Genomic DNA, 17,220 nt, shown 5'->3' with positions numbered 1-17,220 from the left:
AATAGCCTGAATTGTATGTTAAATACGAGTTTCTTATAGCACGGTTCCTATACTGCACGGTACGCACTTGCCGCGTAAAGCGAGGGTTTACTGTATATCATAAGGACCAATCATAGATAAATAAGCATAAGGGCATATAAATAAGCATAAGACCAATGATTATATGAATATAGTTCAATGAATATGAATATAACATATTCAATCTAATCACTTGGACTTGCTTTTGCTTTGTAGGTTGGACAGGCTGCTCTGTCAACCTGTCATACGCCATTACGCCATACGGCGCATTTTGACAAATTCACTTGTTTTGTGGTTATGGATTGATTGATTCATAGGTTATTCACTTCTTAAATATAACATTTGACATTGGGAAATAAGCAATATATTACTAGCACTGCAAAGTGGAAAGAGGAAATGCAGATATCTAATAGCATATTATGTTCAATATGCCAAATTATAAAGGAGTTAAACATTTATGAACTCACAGACGGCTTTCTAGAATTGATGCGGCGTTCAAATGAATTGGAACATGTCACTTACTCTGTTTTCGACAGTTAATGCAAGAAGCATTATTAGATGTGATATTGAATTCCACTATGGTCTCAAAACAAATAAATGTGACAACATTGCGAACATTCCTGTTAATGAAAGCGAATCAAGTGTTATCATGAGCCTGGTTTAGACATATTTGGTCAAAGTGTCGTTAAAAGATGATCAGTACTTATTTGCCCAAACTCCATTTGCAAGAAAAATGTTTGTTCTGCTAAATATACAAAACATTGCAGGCTTGCATGGGTTTGTACATGAGATATAGTTCTGCATTACAATACATTTAAAACTGTATTTATTACAGGAATTGAAGGCCCTCGAAAGAGTAGTAGAATATCTCAGAGAAAAGGGCCCCAATTTGAATTCTAGTTATTCTGGTAATGGGCTTCATATGATGATGATGAATATGAGTCAGAAAAGGAAGCTCGAAAGAAGTCTAGTGCTCGAAATAGAGGAAATAAGAAGTCATCTAAAAAGTAAGTAAATGCTTTTATAAATTATTTATTTAATTTCAATTGTTATAATGTATTATTATACATTACGGCCCTCAAATCGGTATTTAAATTTATATGTCATTTTATAGGTCTTTTTGAAAAAAATTGATATACCAATTTAGAAGTTCATAGATTATTATTTGCTCGAGATATCATTGAAAATATGTGAGAATGACCCCTTTTTTCAAACTCACTTTTTGTCAGAAATATAAAAGATATCGAACAACTAATGTGTTTAATTATTGTTAAATAATTATTTGTTAATGCATGAATGAATTTTTGTTTCGTATTTTTACCAGTGCGGCTTTGGACTACTTTAAATTAGCGTCATTTGAAAATCTATACATTTTTCTTTATTATACAGAATTTTATTTAAATTTAGGTGGAACTTTGTATAAAAAAGTTGAAAAAACCAGGGGCTATTACATGTGCTTTATGTACTAGAGTAAGTCATGTAAGTTTGTTTTCGCAGAGAATATAATATATATATATATATATATATATATATATATTATATATACAGTAGAAACCGAATTAGTATGACGCCGGATATATTGACAACCGCTTATCATGACCATATAAAATTTCTTACGGATTATTGTATTTAGTCGGATATATTGACATCGCTTACATTGGCATGTCGCTTATAATGACCCATTTTTGAAAAAAAAATGTCCAGTTATAATGACCGACATGATTTTACATGATGTGGCCAAGTCTACAAAAGCAATTGCTATGTGTTTATACACAATAGCACCAGGGACTGTTTTTACAATAAATTTATGTAAAGAAATCAATCAAAAATTACTGATTACTTATATTAAAAAATCACATTTGTATGTTTATGGGCAGGGGAGCCCACACGGAATCTCATAACCAAATAAAATTAGTTTTTTTTAACAAAATATTTGATAGTAGAGGGTAAAAAATGTATAACCAGCCATCACCTTTATTCTTATGACTTTGTTATCAGAAGAAGATAAGCAGCACATGAGTGCGATAAAAAGGACCAGCTGAACCTTTACTTTGGCAAAGGTGTAAGCAATAATGTAGTGGGGAATGGGTCATTCTTTTACAAATCGTACGGATTTTCGGAAAAATAAACTAAATAAACTAAAAATAGACTAATAATAAAGTCACATTTTAGAATTGCCTGAAATTTTTTTTTCAGATATTATACATAAATCATTTGACACGTATTACAGGATTTTGCTGAGAATTTTTTTTTACGTAAATATTTACGATTAAAATGTGGATTTTTGCTCAACTTCTATGAACATCATCTGCGGTAAATTAATTATCTCCAGTTGTAACCCAAATTGAATCGATTGAAAAAAAAAAACATATTTTTTTTCTTTCTCAGCTACCTAATTCTTTTTACAGTTTGTTGGAGACTTCGTTGCATAGAAAAATTCAATATTTTAGAGCGCGAGTCGCGCTTTCCACGTCGAGGACCTCAAAGACTTGTACTCATTTATCACTTTCGAATTACAATCTTATTGTTTTCGGTTGAAAAAATATTTTATAATTTCGTTTCTGGCGAAAAATGAATATATAGTCGAAAACAAATTAGGAAAGCGGGGCTTAAAAGTTTGCGGGTAAAAAGATACGAGAAATTTAAAAAGCGATGGGATCTTGTCATTTTTTTAAAGAAATTTTGACACGCTATTTAGGAACCACGTGTTTGATTCGTTCAGGGCCGTGTTGTGGAATCGTTTGTTTATGACCCTATCGTTATGCAAGTGCAAAAACAACCCTTAAGCGAATCTTCTTTTAATTACATTCTCTTAAAAATGTAAAGTTTTGGGTTGAAAAATCTGTATCATGGTTTAAATTATTTATATGCTCGATTAATATAATATTCTCTGCAAAAGCATGAGTATTCTAGTACACAAAACGCACAGACTGGCTCCGATTTTCCGGATATATTTTCAGAATATACGAAACGAGAATTTATTTTTACTTTTTCATGCATTAACAAATAACTATTCAACAATATTTGTGTTATAAATAATATTAAACAGACTATTGTGAATAGAACCACGTTAGTTGTTTGCCGATATTTTTTATAATACCATCTAAAAGTAAAAAATGGGGCCACATTCACATATTTCAATGATATCTCGGCCAAATGATGTGCTATGGGTTCAAAATTGGTATACATTTTTTTTTTTTTTTTTTTGAAAAAAACCTATAAAATGACATATAAATGGTGTAAATACCAGGGTGGGGCATGGAAACATGCCCATGCCCTTTATTAAAATCTTTTTTTGGGCTCTTTGCTTAAATATTAATTGCATTGTCTTTATTTTCATTTATATTTAGGATGGCTTTATTAATTACTTCTATTTAATTTCAATGAAGACGCACTAATTGTGAATTTCTCTTGTGCACCAATAATAATTAACTTCTTGAAGAAGTTTATGTTTTGATTTGATAAAACACGATATGGACTATCTTTGATCTGCTTTTTGCGACGATCGGTCTAGCCGTCTCATTACGGTTAGTTGATATATGAAATAAAAAATCCTCCATGTTTGATAATAAAGAAAAAGTTTCGAAAGATATCAGGTGCAAATCATCTTGATTAGTTGTTGGAACTTTGCGTATGGGTAGTAGATTAGTTTATGGTTTAATTATAAAAATTCAATAATGTTGGTAGAATTTGTAATTTAGTTTCTAATATTATAATGCAACTCACTTTACTTATAAGTCACTTATATGTTGATTTGTTATTGATTAAGCCAATTAGTTACCTATCAGTAAAATTGTGCATCTTACCTAAAGCCAAAATATGCACACACGTCTAGTTGCATAACGATCCTTAAAACAAATGCTGAATACTTGAAGCACAGTTCTAAACATTTATATTGCTTAAAATTATAATGTGATTAGATAAGATGTTCTCATTTAATTTATATATTATTAATGAAATGAGGTGAGCTGAGGACATAATTATTTTTTTTTCACTTTTAGAAAAGGAAGAGTAATTTAATCTAAAGCTATTTTATGAAGATCAAGATTAAAATACTTACATATGCACAATTATTGTGATATTTGATCATTTTGTTCAAAGTAACACAAATGTGCATTAAAAAATGATGCTTAAGAATTTTTGATGAAGAAGAAAAGAATTGTAAATAGAAAATGAAATATACTTCAATAAAATGGTACGTTTTTATTATATGATTTATAAAAAAACTATGTACAAAGCTCTGCAAAACCCTAATTAGCTGCTGTATTTGTTTCCATAAAATATGAATCTACAGTTCATTATCTGTAACTCACTATAAAAGCATTCAATATATACAATTTTCTCTAATGTTTAAGTAGCAAACAGGAAACAAAAATGCAACTTGTGTCAGTATTTATTTTGGCAGTATTATTTCAGATCTGATCTGAAACAGATGCTCAAAAGATTCAAGACTAGATGAATTTTATTTTAACGGGTAGATTATTCCTTAATGCTATACATACTATGCATGCAAAGTGAACAGTTATTATTTATGATAGAATTATGCTTAAGTAATTTTATGTTTCAGAGATATGAACAGTTTGTTATCAAGATTAATGCTGAGATATAAACAAGACTTTATTTTATGCTTTGCTTTGCTGCTTTTCTCAAGTATTTTTGATTAACTTGTAAAGTTTTTGATTAACATATTTCCTCAAAACCTATGGAGATACTTGCATCCTTCATAAAGGCTTTGTTATGGACCCCATAATTTGAGAATATACGAAGATTTTTTACTAATTTGTTCAAGCTTACTTTCACTCGTTTCACGTAACACACATAATAACTAAGTTTATCCTGCACAAAAACCATCTCCTTAGACTAATTTTCAAGTGTCACTACTTCGTCATATCTCACTATTAGAGAAGTTCTATGTACTTATTTAAAACAAATAAATTAACATCTGTATTTGCCATCAGGAATGTTATAAAATGAAACAGTCCCGTTTGGTCATTGTCAGCGAATCTTTCCATTTAATTTCCTAGCTCGATCTTGCCTCTTGTCTTGTAACTGTGTATTCAAACCATAACACATTAGGTATCAGAGTAGTATCACGAAGTAAAAGAATCTCTGAGATTTTCCTAAAATAAATTATCAAAGTAGCTTCAAAGAATAATCTTTATGACTAATACAGTTACATATTCGTTACATTCAAATACATCGTAAAGCATATTATGTTAAATTGACTTCTTATCTTGAAAAATCTACAACAAAATTTAAGATAGTTAGTCATGTAAATTAGTAGTAATTAGACTGAGAATTCCACTGTGTAACATTAAAAGTAAAATACTTGATGCTTACACAAATATTTAAACACTATGCTTTGGAGGCCAAACTATTGAATTAGTGTAATGCTTTTTTCTTGCTCTAATTGAGAAGTGTTTTTATTTAAATTACTTCAACTTTTTCCTTTAACTGAAGCATAACTGCTCTCAAAGTCGTTTCAAACCCCTCATATAAATTCCAATTTTAAGCAATGTGGACTAATTTAATACTAACCAGGACACGATGTGAGGAAACAGTGGGCCAACACAATATGTGTAAAGCTGAACCAAATAAACCAAAAAGAATTCCTCCTAGAGCACCCCAAAGGACTTGGGATATTGTATGGTATAATAAGTAAACTCTGCCTATGCAAACAAAAAATGTCACAAGCCAACAAAAACCTACTATTGCTACTCGATAACATCTTTCTAGAGCAGAGTTTGAGCTAACATGAAACCTAGAATTTATAAAATACTGTAAAATGTGTAATAACCTCTGATGCATATTATGGGCAATTTCCTTACCTAATTAACACAAATAGCAATACATAAGTAGAAAAGAAGCACATAAATTGTGCATGACTGGAAGGCATGCCATATTCAGAATAGAAACCTTTTCGTACAACTGGTCGAGGTTGTTGTATCCACATTTTTAATGTCATGTTTAAAAACTCATTGCATAATGTCCCTATAAAGAACGTTATCTGCAAAATAATACAAATTAAAAACCTTTCAGTGACCTACAATTGGTTCATACACTGTTACTAACTGTATGTAAATCTCTTCTAAACAATATTAAAGATACAAAACCGGCTCCAATTGCAAGTGGTGCTAAACTTAGCCATGCTAGAATTTGTCCAAACAGATCTTCTGTAAATTTATGATAGATTAGTTAAATAATTTGAGGTTATTTCAGAAATATCTAACCTTTGGGATATTCTACAAGAGTTAAACTTATTGGTTTCCATTCAGAATTATCATAATATATGTCGTGTACATTATTCCCAGCAGGAATGGCCATATTTAGTGAAACATATGCAGCCGATTGGAAAATGTACTGTTTTTTATGTGCCTTCGAAAGTCGTCCAAAATTCGTCTTCTGGTCTTGTAATTTCAAATGTCACTCACCTCGCATGTGGCGCTGCATGCTCTGACGAATGAGTTCGTGGCATCCATAGATAAAAGAAGAGTATATAGATCGCTCTCTCGGGCCATATTTCGTTGCCACGTTTTTCGGTCAAAACTGTCAATTTGCCCGGGTTAGTTCCCTCTCCCAATGTAGATGGCGCCAGCGTCGGCCATGGGTGCGAATATAAAATGCTGAAGAAATGCACCAATATTATATAGACCGTTTGAATTCAAAATTTTTTTTTAAATTAAAAAACCAAAATTGAATATAAAAAAGCGTATAATTTCAACAATGACATGTTACATTATACTATTACAATACATATTTATAAGATATGCAATTTGCATAAATGTATATATTATATATTTGTATATATACACATATATAATGTGTACTGTAATATAAATAAATATATATATATATATATATATATATTATATAATAAATTGCACATAAATGTATGACGATTAGTGAGCTTTATAAACTATGCGCAAATAGCATATAAACGTACATAAATGTATATTATCCACTGTGTATGTGCATATATAATATATATATATATTATATATATATATAAGAATTTTATGATATGAGTGGAACGAATATTAATTGTTTAATATGAACAAAACAGCACTCAGATTTGTTTAACACAACTTTATTTTATGATTACAGACCATGGTCTCGAAACGTCTGTAATCATAAAATAAAGTGTGTTAAACAAATCTGAGTGCTGTTTTGTTCATATTAAACAATTATATATATATTATATATATATATATATATATAATATATATCATATATGATTACAATAGATGCTACTAAACTTTATAAACTATGTACAAATGGCATAGAAAAGTACATACATGTACACATTATATATATATATATATATATATATATATATGTATATAAATTGCACATAAATGTATGACGATTAGTGAGCTTTATGAACTATGCACAAATAGCATAGAAACGTACATAAATATTATCCACTGTGTATGTGCATATATATATATATATATATATATATATATATATATATATATATCATATATGATTACAATAGATGCTACTAAGCTTTATACACTATGTACAAATGGCATAGAAATGTACATACATTTACATGTATATATATATATATATATATATATATATATATATGTACATATGGTTGTTCAATGTCTTGTGTGGACAGGGTGGTGTGTCCAAGCCTCGCTTTCTTGTATTCAAAAATAGCCCAATTGCAGCACTGCAAAATGAAATGGCCATTTCATATCACACACTATTCTTCCCTCAATTGAGATTGAGTTTTAGCTCACAGACCTGCCCTAAGGCACAGACTCCTATTATGTGTGTGTGTGTGTGTGTTTTCATGTCAAAAAACTATCTAAATTATATATTTTTTTCTAGATTGCTAGAAAATTTAAATATAATTTAGACATTATCTATACCATATAACTAAAGTATTGAGAATTGATCCGAATAATAAATACCAAACAAAAGAGATAGAAGTTACTAAAACTCTCTTCATGCGCTCAAAAGTTAACTTAAAATCCCAGCAACAACAATTCAAAAAGGTCATAAATTTATATTGCAATCAAAAAAGAGAAACATATTCGAAAATAAGGAATAACATTTATGCCTAAGATATTCCTGTAAATTAACTCTGTTTATATTCATCTTGGTGCTCAATCAAATAATGATAAGTTACATTAAATCTATGTATAGTCTCTATCTGAAAACCTTTTCTGCACATTGCGTTAATCTGCTTTTAAATGTTGATCAAAATATCATTATCATCATTATCACAAAGAAAAAGAAATCATTATGTTCTCATAACAGTAACTGGCAAAAGTTCAAGAAAGTTATATGCAAACACATTTGCCAATAAATTAAAGAACAAAACCAAAATTACTTTTATCTGAAAAGCATATCAACAGCTTACTAAAATAAATTACTATAAGGGGATGTCATTTGCAAACTATTCTGCTGTTATCCGGTAAATTATTGTACAATTCATGATCTATATACTTCTCGACATCTGTTAAATGTATTATCACCAATAATAAACAGAAATAAACTGTTTAGCAAAATATACTCCATGAAGTAGCCACTTATTTACAATTTCTACATTTGCTAAAACATTTAACAACTTCGTTATTTATTACTATAGATTTATAAAAAAAAAACACATTCATTAAACAATCACAAAAAATATGAACAGTTCAAGTATCAACTATTTGATTTGAAAAAGACAAGAGCATGATCAAAAAATAAACTTTCTCTACCATTTGCCAGTTCCTGAAAACCAACAATATCATCGTTTTTACAGTCGTTAAAGAATGCAAAAGATAATGATATTTCATCAAACATCAGAATACAGTTTTTGCTATTCACATATTTTTTCTGTGCCATAGCTGAACCCAATGTTTGGAAAAGGGTCTCATTAATACCACTATACAAGGGAATTGCTGAGAGCAACTTTCTCAATGTTTGAGGAGCAGGCAGAACAAATATTTTTCTCCAAAAGTAATAACCTCTTAGAGAAATTTTATGCAGAGTTAAAGCAAGAATTTTATCATCAAGTGTAAATTTTCTTTCTTTTCGCTTCTTTGTATGTTCTCTTAGTTGCCTTAATATAAAATTACGAGCCCTCTTATTTAATGTTGCTGGGAGATAAGCAAAATTGTCAGCACATTTGACACTTTCTTGTAACTTCTGCCTCAATATTTTTTTTGTATATTTATCCTTCTGACTTCTTTTCTCAATACATTTGTTATATGGTATAAATTTTGTTTTTTGCATATCTGGTCTCTGCAGTGCTTAAGAACCTCTGCTGAAAAAAAAATATCTAGAATCATTTGCTACGAACTTAATTTGTAGTATAAAATTTTTTAAATAACTCACCTTTCAGGGACGGTTTTCCATCTTCAGTTTTGCCAGAACAATACAAAAAAGTGTTATAAAAAAAATAATTTTTCAATAACATAGCTTCCAGAAAGGGATTTAGTAAGACGGGTGTCTTGTATTTATAACCTTAAAATTCCTAGCATTGATACTGTTAAATGTCTCAGTTATTGAGCTACAATAAAAAATTATATCAGAAGTTCTAGTAATAGATGCGAGTATTTTGTTGTGTACATATTGATAAAACTTATTCACCTAGTTCTCACCATCAGTGCTCAGCCCGGGCTCCAGTTATTTTACTAATCATTTTACATATTACGTCTTTTTCTGCAGGAAATACACCATTTTCGCATATTTGTTGTGTTCCGCATTATTGTACACCGCACTTTGACATGATATTTGTTATAAACTTTTAACAAACATTTGACACTTTGACACTAAAATATTATTCCGCCATATTAGATTCTCGAATATTTTCTTTAGCCCGTTTTGTAGCGCTACCAGCGCTCCAAACGAGGGAGAGGGAACTAAAAACGAGATTACAGATGTTTGTTCCGTGATTACCGGCCATGGTGGCATCTTTGATACTCTTCTTTTATCTATGGTTCGTGGCTCGTCCGCTCGTCCATAACAAATTCGCGTAGAGTTTTTGGTTTTTGGTTTTACTCGTACGTGTTTCCTGAGCAAGAACCGATCAGCTGATCTAGTTCGGTTAGAATTTCGGTTAAGAACTATATGAATATATTGTATTCTAATATTGTCTAGGTGTCAATGCCGTTGCTCTCGCTCTTATTATTCAAAGTCGCTATCATTTATTATTTATTATTAGTTAGACATTATGTAACATAGTAACATGCTCTATTATTAGTATTATAGATAAAAGAAGAGTATAATGAATGAGTATAATGGTTAGTATAATGAACACTAGAAAGTTATTAATTGATCATTGTTTCTATGCAGAAATAATTCAAATCAATAAATACTCAAAGACGTCTTGTGCTGGCTGTACGAAATACAAAAACAAAAATCGCTACGCGTTAATATTATGTAATTAACAAAAACATAGTTATGCGGACACATTTTTTGCAATTATATCCAATAGTCTCGTTATACATAGTGTTGTTGTTGTTTGTCTATAACAATTTTTGCAATTATATTCAATAATCTCGTTATATAGAGTGTTATGACTGTTTGCAGTTGTGTTACTGTTTCTTAAGATTTAATAGAATTCTATTGTGCACTATTTCAAGCGTTAGTTGTATGTAGCAGCATTTTTTATAAATAAAAATTAACTAATTCTGTCGAAAAAATATATTTATAAGCAAAAAACGTAATTAAATGATCACGAACATTAATAAGAATAATTTGAAAGCTTACGTCGAAAGTTGACTATCATTTTTAACTGTCCATGAAATCGAAAGTATTTATTATAATATTTAGACAAATGTATATGGATCTTATTGAAGTGTGTATGGATTTTCTTGATTGTAGTGAAATGTTGAACGCTACTGAGGTGCTATATCATAATATATATATATATATATATATATATATATATATATATATATGTATGTATGTGTGTGTGTGTGTGTATGTGTAACTACATTATATTACGGGTGCATTCGACTTGGACGCTTACGCGCTGTGAGCGCGCCGTGAGCGCGCTTTCATCGTTCGACTTGGCGCTGTGAGTGTCGCATAAGCACGCTCGTAGCATCATCGTAGGATGCTCGTAGCACATATTTTGCGCTCAGACGTGCTCACGCCACAGAGGTAGGGCAGCGTGAGCGTGAGCGTCAGTTGTTTTTACTATCTGTCTTTTCATTCATTTATTAATTGTCAAATTCTTTATAATTCCGCAAAAATGGCAAGCTGTAGATCACAATTATTTTTTAATATTAATATTGATATTAATTAATTTTAAATTTAGTTAATTTTAAATTTTAATTTTAATATTACTATTAATTAAGCATAAGCTAACCTAATTTCATTTATTTATTAATTGTTAAATTCTTTATAATCCCGCAAAAATGCCAAGTTGTATATCACAATTATTTTTTAATATTAATATTAATATTAATTAATTTTAAATTTCATTAATTTTAAATAATTTTAAATTTTAATTTTAATATTAATATGAATTAAGCATAAGCAAACCAAATTTCATTTATTTATTAATTGTTAAATTGTTTATAATCCCGTTGAATGATCCAGAAAGTAATAAAATTTACACAAATACCGTTACCGCTAGTTGCCGCCATTTTGATGCTTATTGACGCTCACAGTTTCCAAAACGAACGGAATTTAGTTATCGATTCTGAGCGCTTATTGGTCAAGTCGAACGCTAAAAATTCGTGCTTATAAGCGTGAGCGCTCACAGCGCGTAAGCGTCCAAGCCGAATGCACCCTACATGTAACGTATTTGAAATCGAGATTGACATTGAAGTAAATTTTAGTGTCGAAGCTATCCTGATTGTCTAATATTTATTCAAAATGTCAAAATTATATGTGTATAAATTAAAAAAATTCAAAATTTATTGTATAAGTTGATCCTATTTTTCGGCGCAGTAACGATGTCTTCTCAAAAACAGCACTATTGTAATTTGGATATTGTTAATGACAGACTAATTTATCGTTATGTTATTGCCTTCATATGGTTTCGTGCACTGTTTCGAATTTATTTAATGATGAGGCAAATGCGCACGTACCGAACAGCTGTAGAAATTCCTGCACCATTTGCAGCAGTTCTTGACAACGACATTTATGAAATAATGCGTCAACAGAGTATCAGACGTGCGGTATACTTGGTTGCTAAGGATATGTATACTAGCGCCTTGTGGACTGCAATTATACAATTTGGATGGATGGCTGGACTATTTGAGATATCTGAAATAATTACAAAAACACCACCAACCAAATCAGATGATTCAATATTTGTAAATCTTTTCTTCATTTTCCTCAACGATTTGATTTTAAGCATTCTTGGATGTCCATTGCTATATTACAAAGCGTTGTTATTGGATCGAGATCATGACTTCAACGAAAGGCCTTTACCGTCTTACATATGGGATCAGTTGCGTTCGTTTCTAATAAATCAATTTATATTTTTACCGGTGTGTTCCACTGCACTGTATATAATTCAAATGGAGGGTTCATATGTATTTATTTGGCTGTGGCTGTTAATTGGATCGACAACATTGTTCATATCTATAGTGTCTCCATCATATATCGATCCAATGCTCGATCCTTACAAGCCCCTTCCTCCATCTGATCTACGTAATTCTATAGAACAAATGGCAGCAAAATATGACTTTCCGCTAGTTGAAGTTTATATAGAAAAAGGTGATGGCGTAAGCACCGGTCACGGCAGAGCTCTCCTAACAGGAGTATGGGAGTACAATAAAATCGTTTTGTACAATACTAAAAGGAATGCACCAGAGGGCGTTGGTTGTACAGATGAAGAATTACTAGCAATGGTTTGTCACGAGCTTGGACATTGGAAACTAAATCATAGTAGCGGTAATATATTACTTCCTCAACTTGCAGTTTTATGCCAAGTTTGTGTATTTGCTGCTATGTTTCGTCATGGGCCTTTATATATTGCTGTAGGATTTCCTCCAGGACGAAGACCTATAATGGTGGGGTATGTCGCTATTATGGAATTGGTGATGGCGCCAATAAATGCGCTGATACAATTTTTGTTTAATATGCGTTCCAGGCGAATGGAGTTCGAAGCAGATCAATTTGTGAAGGCCGAAGGATACGAAATTGCTTTAAAAACATCTTTGATTAAAATTCAACAAGACATGTTATTTTTTCCAGTGAATGATTGGTTATTTTCTGTTTGGTATTTTACTCATCCTACTATATTACAACGTATAGAAAATCTCTCCAGCACTGGTTAATTAATTAAAGTGTAATATAGTTTTACAATAATGCAACAACACCGCATACTTTAGTATGATAAACTTTTTGTAAATTTTGAAATATGTATGAAAACAAATGTTATATATCAAATAATTATATATTGATTAACTGATAGATTGTGTTAGGCTTTCTCTCAAAAACGATAAAAGGCTTACACAATATGAGAGTTTAAATATTTATTAACACGTCGTTGTCTTTGTTTCACCACTTACTACTCAAGTGATTGGACGTTTTTTTATGACTTATGATTTGTTATATTTAGTCCAGAATAGCAACTGCTATTCTAGATACCATTCTAGCATAACTAATAAAACGCATTAACGAACAAATCTAAGAAATAGATAAAACAAAAATATTTATATATATTTAATTATTCTCATTCAAGATGATCAAGAAAATTGCGTCTTCCTGTCCATTGAAGTTAATATTTAAATATAGCTTACAGCAAATCGTAATTACTGCAGTAATATATTTTTATAATATTAAGAGAACGGCGTATTTTATAGATGTGCGAAAAGAATTGAGACATTTTTACATTGTATTCGAAAATATATTCTGCATTAATACAAGGATAAATAATAAGCTACGTCAAATATAATTGAACATTGAGCATTAATTGAAAAATGTAAAATCGATTAATCATTTACATACTTAGAGTGTATATAATACGAAAGCATAATTAATGTAAATAATGTTGTCTGTGCTTTTCGTAATCAGGTATTTGTCAATTTTTTATAGTCAAACTATATTTCGAGTTTGATACAGGATAAAAGAACAAATTACAATAATTAAATCTTTTTTTTTTGATATATTTATTATTACATTCTAACCAAAATCGCCAAGATATCATTGAAAATATGCGTAATTGTCGTAAGAGGTATCGAAAAAAGCCTGTAGAATATTACATATAATAATCAATATAAAATGATTTTTGTTAAAAGTTGAAAACTGGTACATAGAGCATTTTTGAAAAAAAATTTAAAATAGCGCATAAATTAATTAAAAATCAATGTGGTGCTAATTTCGTATAGCAAGTTTTCTCATTATGATTTTTTTTTTTTTTTTTTTTTTTTTTATTTTAATAATTTTTACAACTGTCCTGAAACGGACAACAAGTAAAATATCTCATTATAATTTATTCATCACAAATTCGTATGTCAAAGAATTTTAATTCAACAGTTGCGATGTATTCCTATCTTGCCACGCTTGCCACCATTCACATTCTTGAGGATTCGCGAAGGATTTGAAATATCTTTGGTAGTTGTGTCATGTCAGTCATGTCATGTCAAGCATGTTTACTTGCTTGAGTCGAGTCTTTGTAGTTTTTTTCACCTAGCAAAGTATGATAAATGTTCATAATGCATTACGTTATATATTATTTTGTGTCTTGGCGATTCATATCATAATGGTTCCGAAATAAACGTGAATGTATATTAATTAAGTTTACTTCGAATAAGTTGTGTATGCATTTTCGTGATGGTTAGATACAAAATGTTATAAACACCTGTTCTCAATGTGACAGTAATGCGTGATGGATCAAATTATTTATAACGTCAATTTCAAATAAATGAAAAAACAGAGGACGATCGTGTCAATAAATATGTGAAGTTTTTTCTAGATTAAGAGGGATGACTGAATGCTTGGCTTTTCGGAAAGAAACATAATCAATAAAATGGTACACGACATACATATAACTGAAAATATCCAATACAATATATATAATATGAGCTAAGATGTTTTCGGATTAACATTTACAACAAAGTACCCTATATGCTAAGAATAATTTTATATTATTATTAAAAACATTTACTATTTCTAATATTATTTAAATAATGCCCAAATATTTCGGATAATGCATACTAGCATTTAAATCGTTATAATATACTTAAACTATTTATTTATAATTTTTAAATTATGATTTTATTTAAGTTTTTTATTTATTGGATTTGATGTGAAAAAGCTGAGGCTAGTGTTGTACATTGCATAGAATTCATCTCTACTCAAGTATATGATCTGTTTTCTGTCTTTAAACATAATTTTTAGTATATTTTCATTGGCCTGTTTGTTCTACGAGATATTTATAATATATTATACTTATTTCAAATATTATCTTGGTTTCTCCGTATTTTATAATTTAATTACTATGTTTCTTACTTTTTAGGTTTATTAATGATTTCAGTTACTCATGCACACTATGTATATATATATATATATATATATATATATATATATATATATATATATATATACTATGTGTGTGTTTTGTATTTATTGTGTTAATAACATTTTGACCCATTGTTAAAGGTTTTGTCGTTTGTCTATCCATTCACTTTCAATCCACTGCATTCAGTGTAATATTTACATTATTTTTCTTTTTTGGAAAACATTACACTTAATATTATGATTACATTTTTGTAAGGCATGTGGAGAAGAATATCTTTATTAAAATGGATCTAAATGAAGATTATTACCACAAATTGGATTTTTTAACATTTTTAGGACTTAACAGGGAAAATGAAGCATCACACAATATATCAACATACGTGACATACAAAAGGTGAAAAAAAATCAAGATAATGTTTGGTGCCAAAAGGAGAATTGACTATAATTCTATGGATAGTTTTATGGATGAAGTAAACTGAACTTTAGTAGATTTATGGGTGGATTATGAAATTACCAAATACACGATACCAATCATTTTGTGACATAGTAAGCAATTAATATATAACGACTCATATTTTTGATCATAGTGTCACAGGAAGGAAAATTATTACCAGCAGCTATTTTAGCAGTGATATCTTATTAAAAAGAAATTTTCTTGCGAGAAAATAATGCTGTGCAACAAAGTATTAGAAGCATGAATGATAATGATGCGAATTGTGGGTGTAGACCACCTTGAAGTTATACATTTATTACATAATTTTGGTAAAACAAATTAATTCAAACATTTACATATACATATACATAATTTATATTTATATGAACATAAAATATTCAAATTTAAAATTGAGGAATCAATTAGGCATTGATTAACTGATCTGTCGGCAGGCATAAAATTTTGCTTGAAAGTAATAGCAAGAAATTAGATTTCTTGCATTTTTGTAAGATAATTCATTCTCGTTAAAAATATTCTCAATCAAATTTAAAATTTATCAATTATTATTTTCGGGTTATACATAATGAACTGATATGGTATAATACTGTGCATAATTTTCAGCATATGGAATTTTAAGAAGACTGAATTGCAGTAATGAGGAAAGAGTTAAGGTTTCATGAAATAATTCTAACCTAATTAATATTAGCAATAGGGTTATTTCTACAGTTTTTTTATATGAGAACTATTGAATTAAGCTATGAAACTTGCAATTCGTCAGCAAGCTCATTATTATAGTTTGTAAGATTTTTTAACTTAGATATAGTTCTTATTATTAACATAATAATGATGTTTTTTTATAAGAGAAATATTATGAGAGAGTAAAATTACATTTTGTAAACAATTATAGTAAAGTAAGCTTTGAATTTGTAGTTTCTAAAGAATGAAATTGTGATTACAGAATTTGATTTGGATAAAAAAGAAATATGTATCGAAAAATATATATTAAATATTGAGTATAATTTGTATACTTAACGAAAACGCGTTTGCAAAACGTATTCACAAATATATGATGCTGAAAAACTTGATGCTAAGTTACTATAAACCACCAATTCTAGTGAATTGGCATTGTGTCAAGTATTGATTACTGTAGCAATTAATAATTGAAAAAAATAAAATGTTAGAATCCACGACAGCTTCAAATCGTACAGTCAGCGCTACTGGCGTAGATTTGAACATAACCGAAGTAAAACGAACTCATCACAACAATGCGTCTGAAAAACATTCAACGCTATTTAAAAATTTTTCCTTTGATGAACGTTTGAGAAATCGAGTCAAACTTT

The 17,220-nt window shown here is 29.5% G+C and overlaps 1 protein-coding gene, 1 long non-coding RNA gene and 1 pseudogene across 3 annotated transcripts; 1 reads left to right on the top strand and 2 right to left on the bottom strand.

Moving 5' to 3' along the window:
- Positions 1-5,038: 5,038 nt before the first annotated feature.
- LOC113363594 lies at positions 5,039-6,363 on the bottom strand (annotated as a pseudogene).
- A 2,691-nt stretch (positions 6,364-9,054) lies between these two features.
- LOC113363613 lies at positions 9,055-9,702 on the bottom strand. 2 transcript variants are annotated; one of them, XR_003365930.1, is made up of 3 exons: positions 9,613-9,702; positions 9,358-9,532; positions 9,055-9,286 (listed from the first exon to the last, which is right to left on the bottom strand). It is a non-coding gene; the product is annotated as an uncharacterized LOC113363613 (long non-coding RNA). The 2 variants fall into 2 exon arrangements; XR_003365931.1 differs by having other exon boundaries at positions 9,055-9,283.
- Positions 9,703-12,044: 2,342 nt separating this feature from the next.
- Positions 12,045-13,262, top strand: LOC113363603 (CAAX prenyl protease 1 homolog). The gene has a single exon (XM_026606100.1). It carries the CDS (start codon positions 12,045-12,047, stop codon positions 13,260-13,262), a length of 1,218 nt encoding a protein of 405 aa, XP_026461885.1.
- Positions 13,263-17,220: the final 3,958 nt, after the last annotated feature.

Source organism: Ctenocephalides felis, unplaced genomic scaffold (genome assembly GCF_003426905.1).
Source record: "Ctenocephalides felis isolate EL2017-DRISC unplaced genomic scaffold, ASM342690v1 CF-g0.4_SCAFFOLD_00332, whole genome shotgun sequence".
Lineage (NCBI taxonomy): Eukaryota > Metazoa > Arthropoda > Insecta > Siphonaptera > Pulicidae > Ctenocephalides > Ctenocephalides felis.
This window is presented reverse-complemented; position numbering and strand designations above follow the sequence as displayed.

Bases quoted from the DNA above. Each gene is read 5' to 3' on its own strand.
- LOC113363603 (XM_026606100.1), top strand. From the start codon at position 12,045: ATGAGGCAAATGCGCACGTACCGAACAGCTGTAGAAATTCCTGCACCA.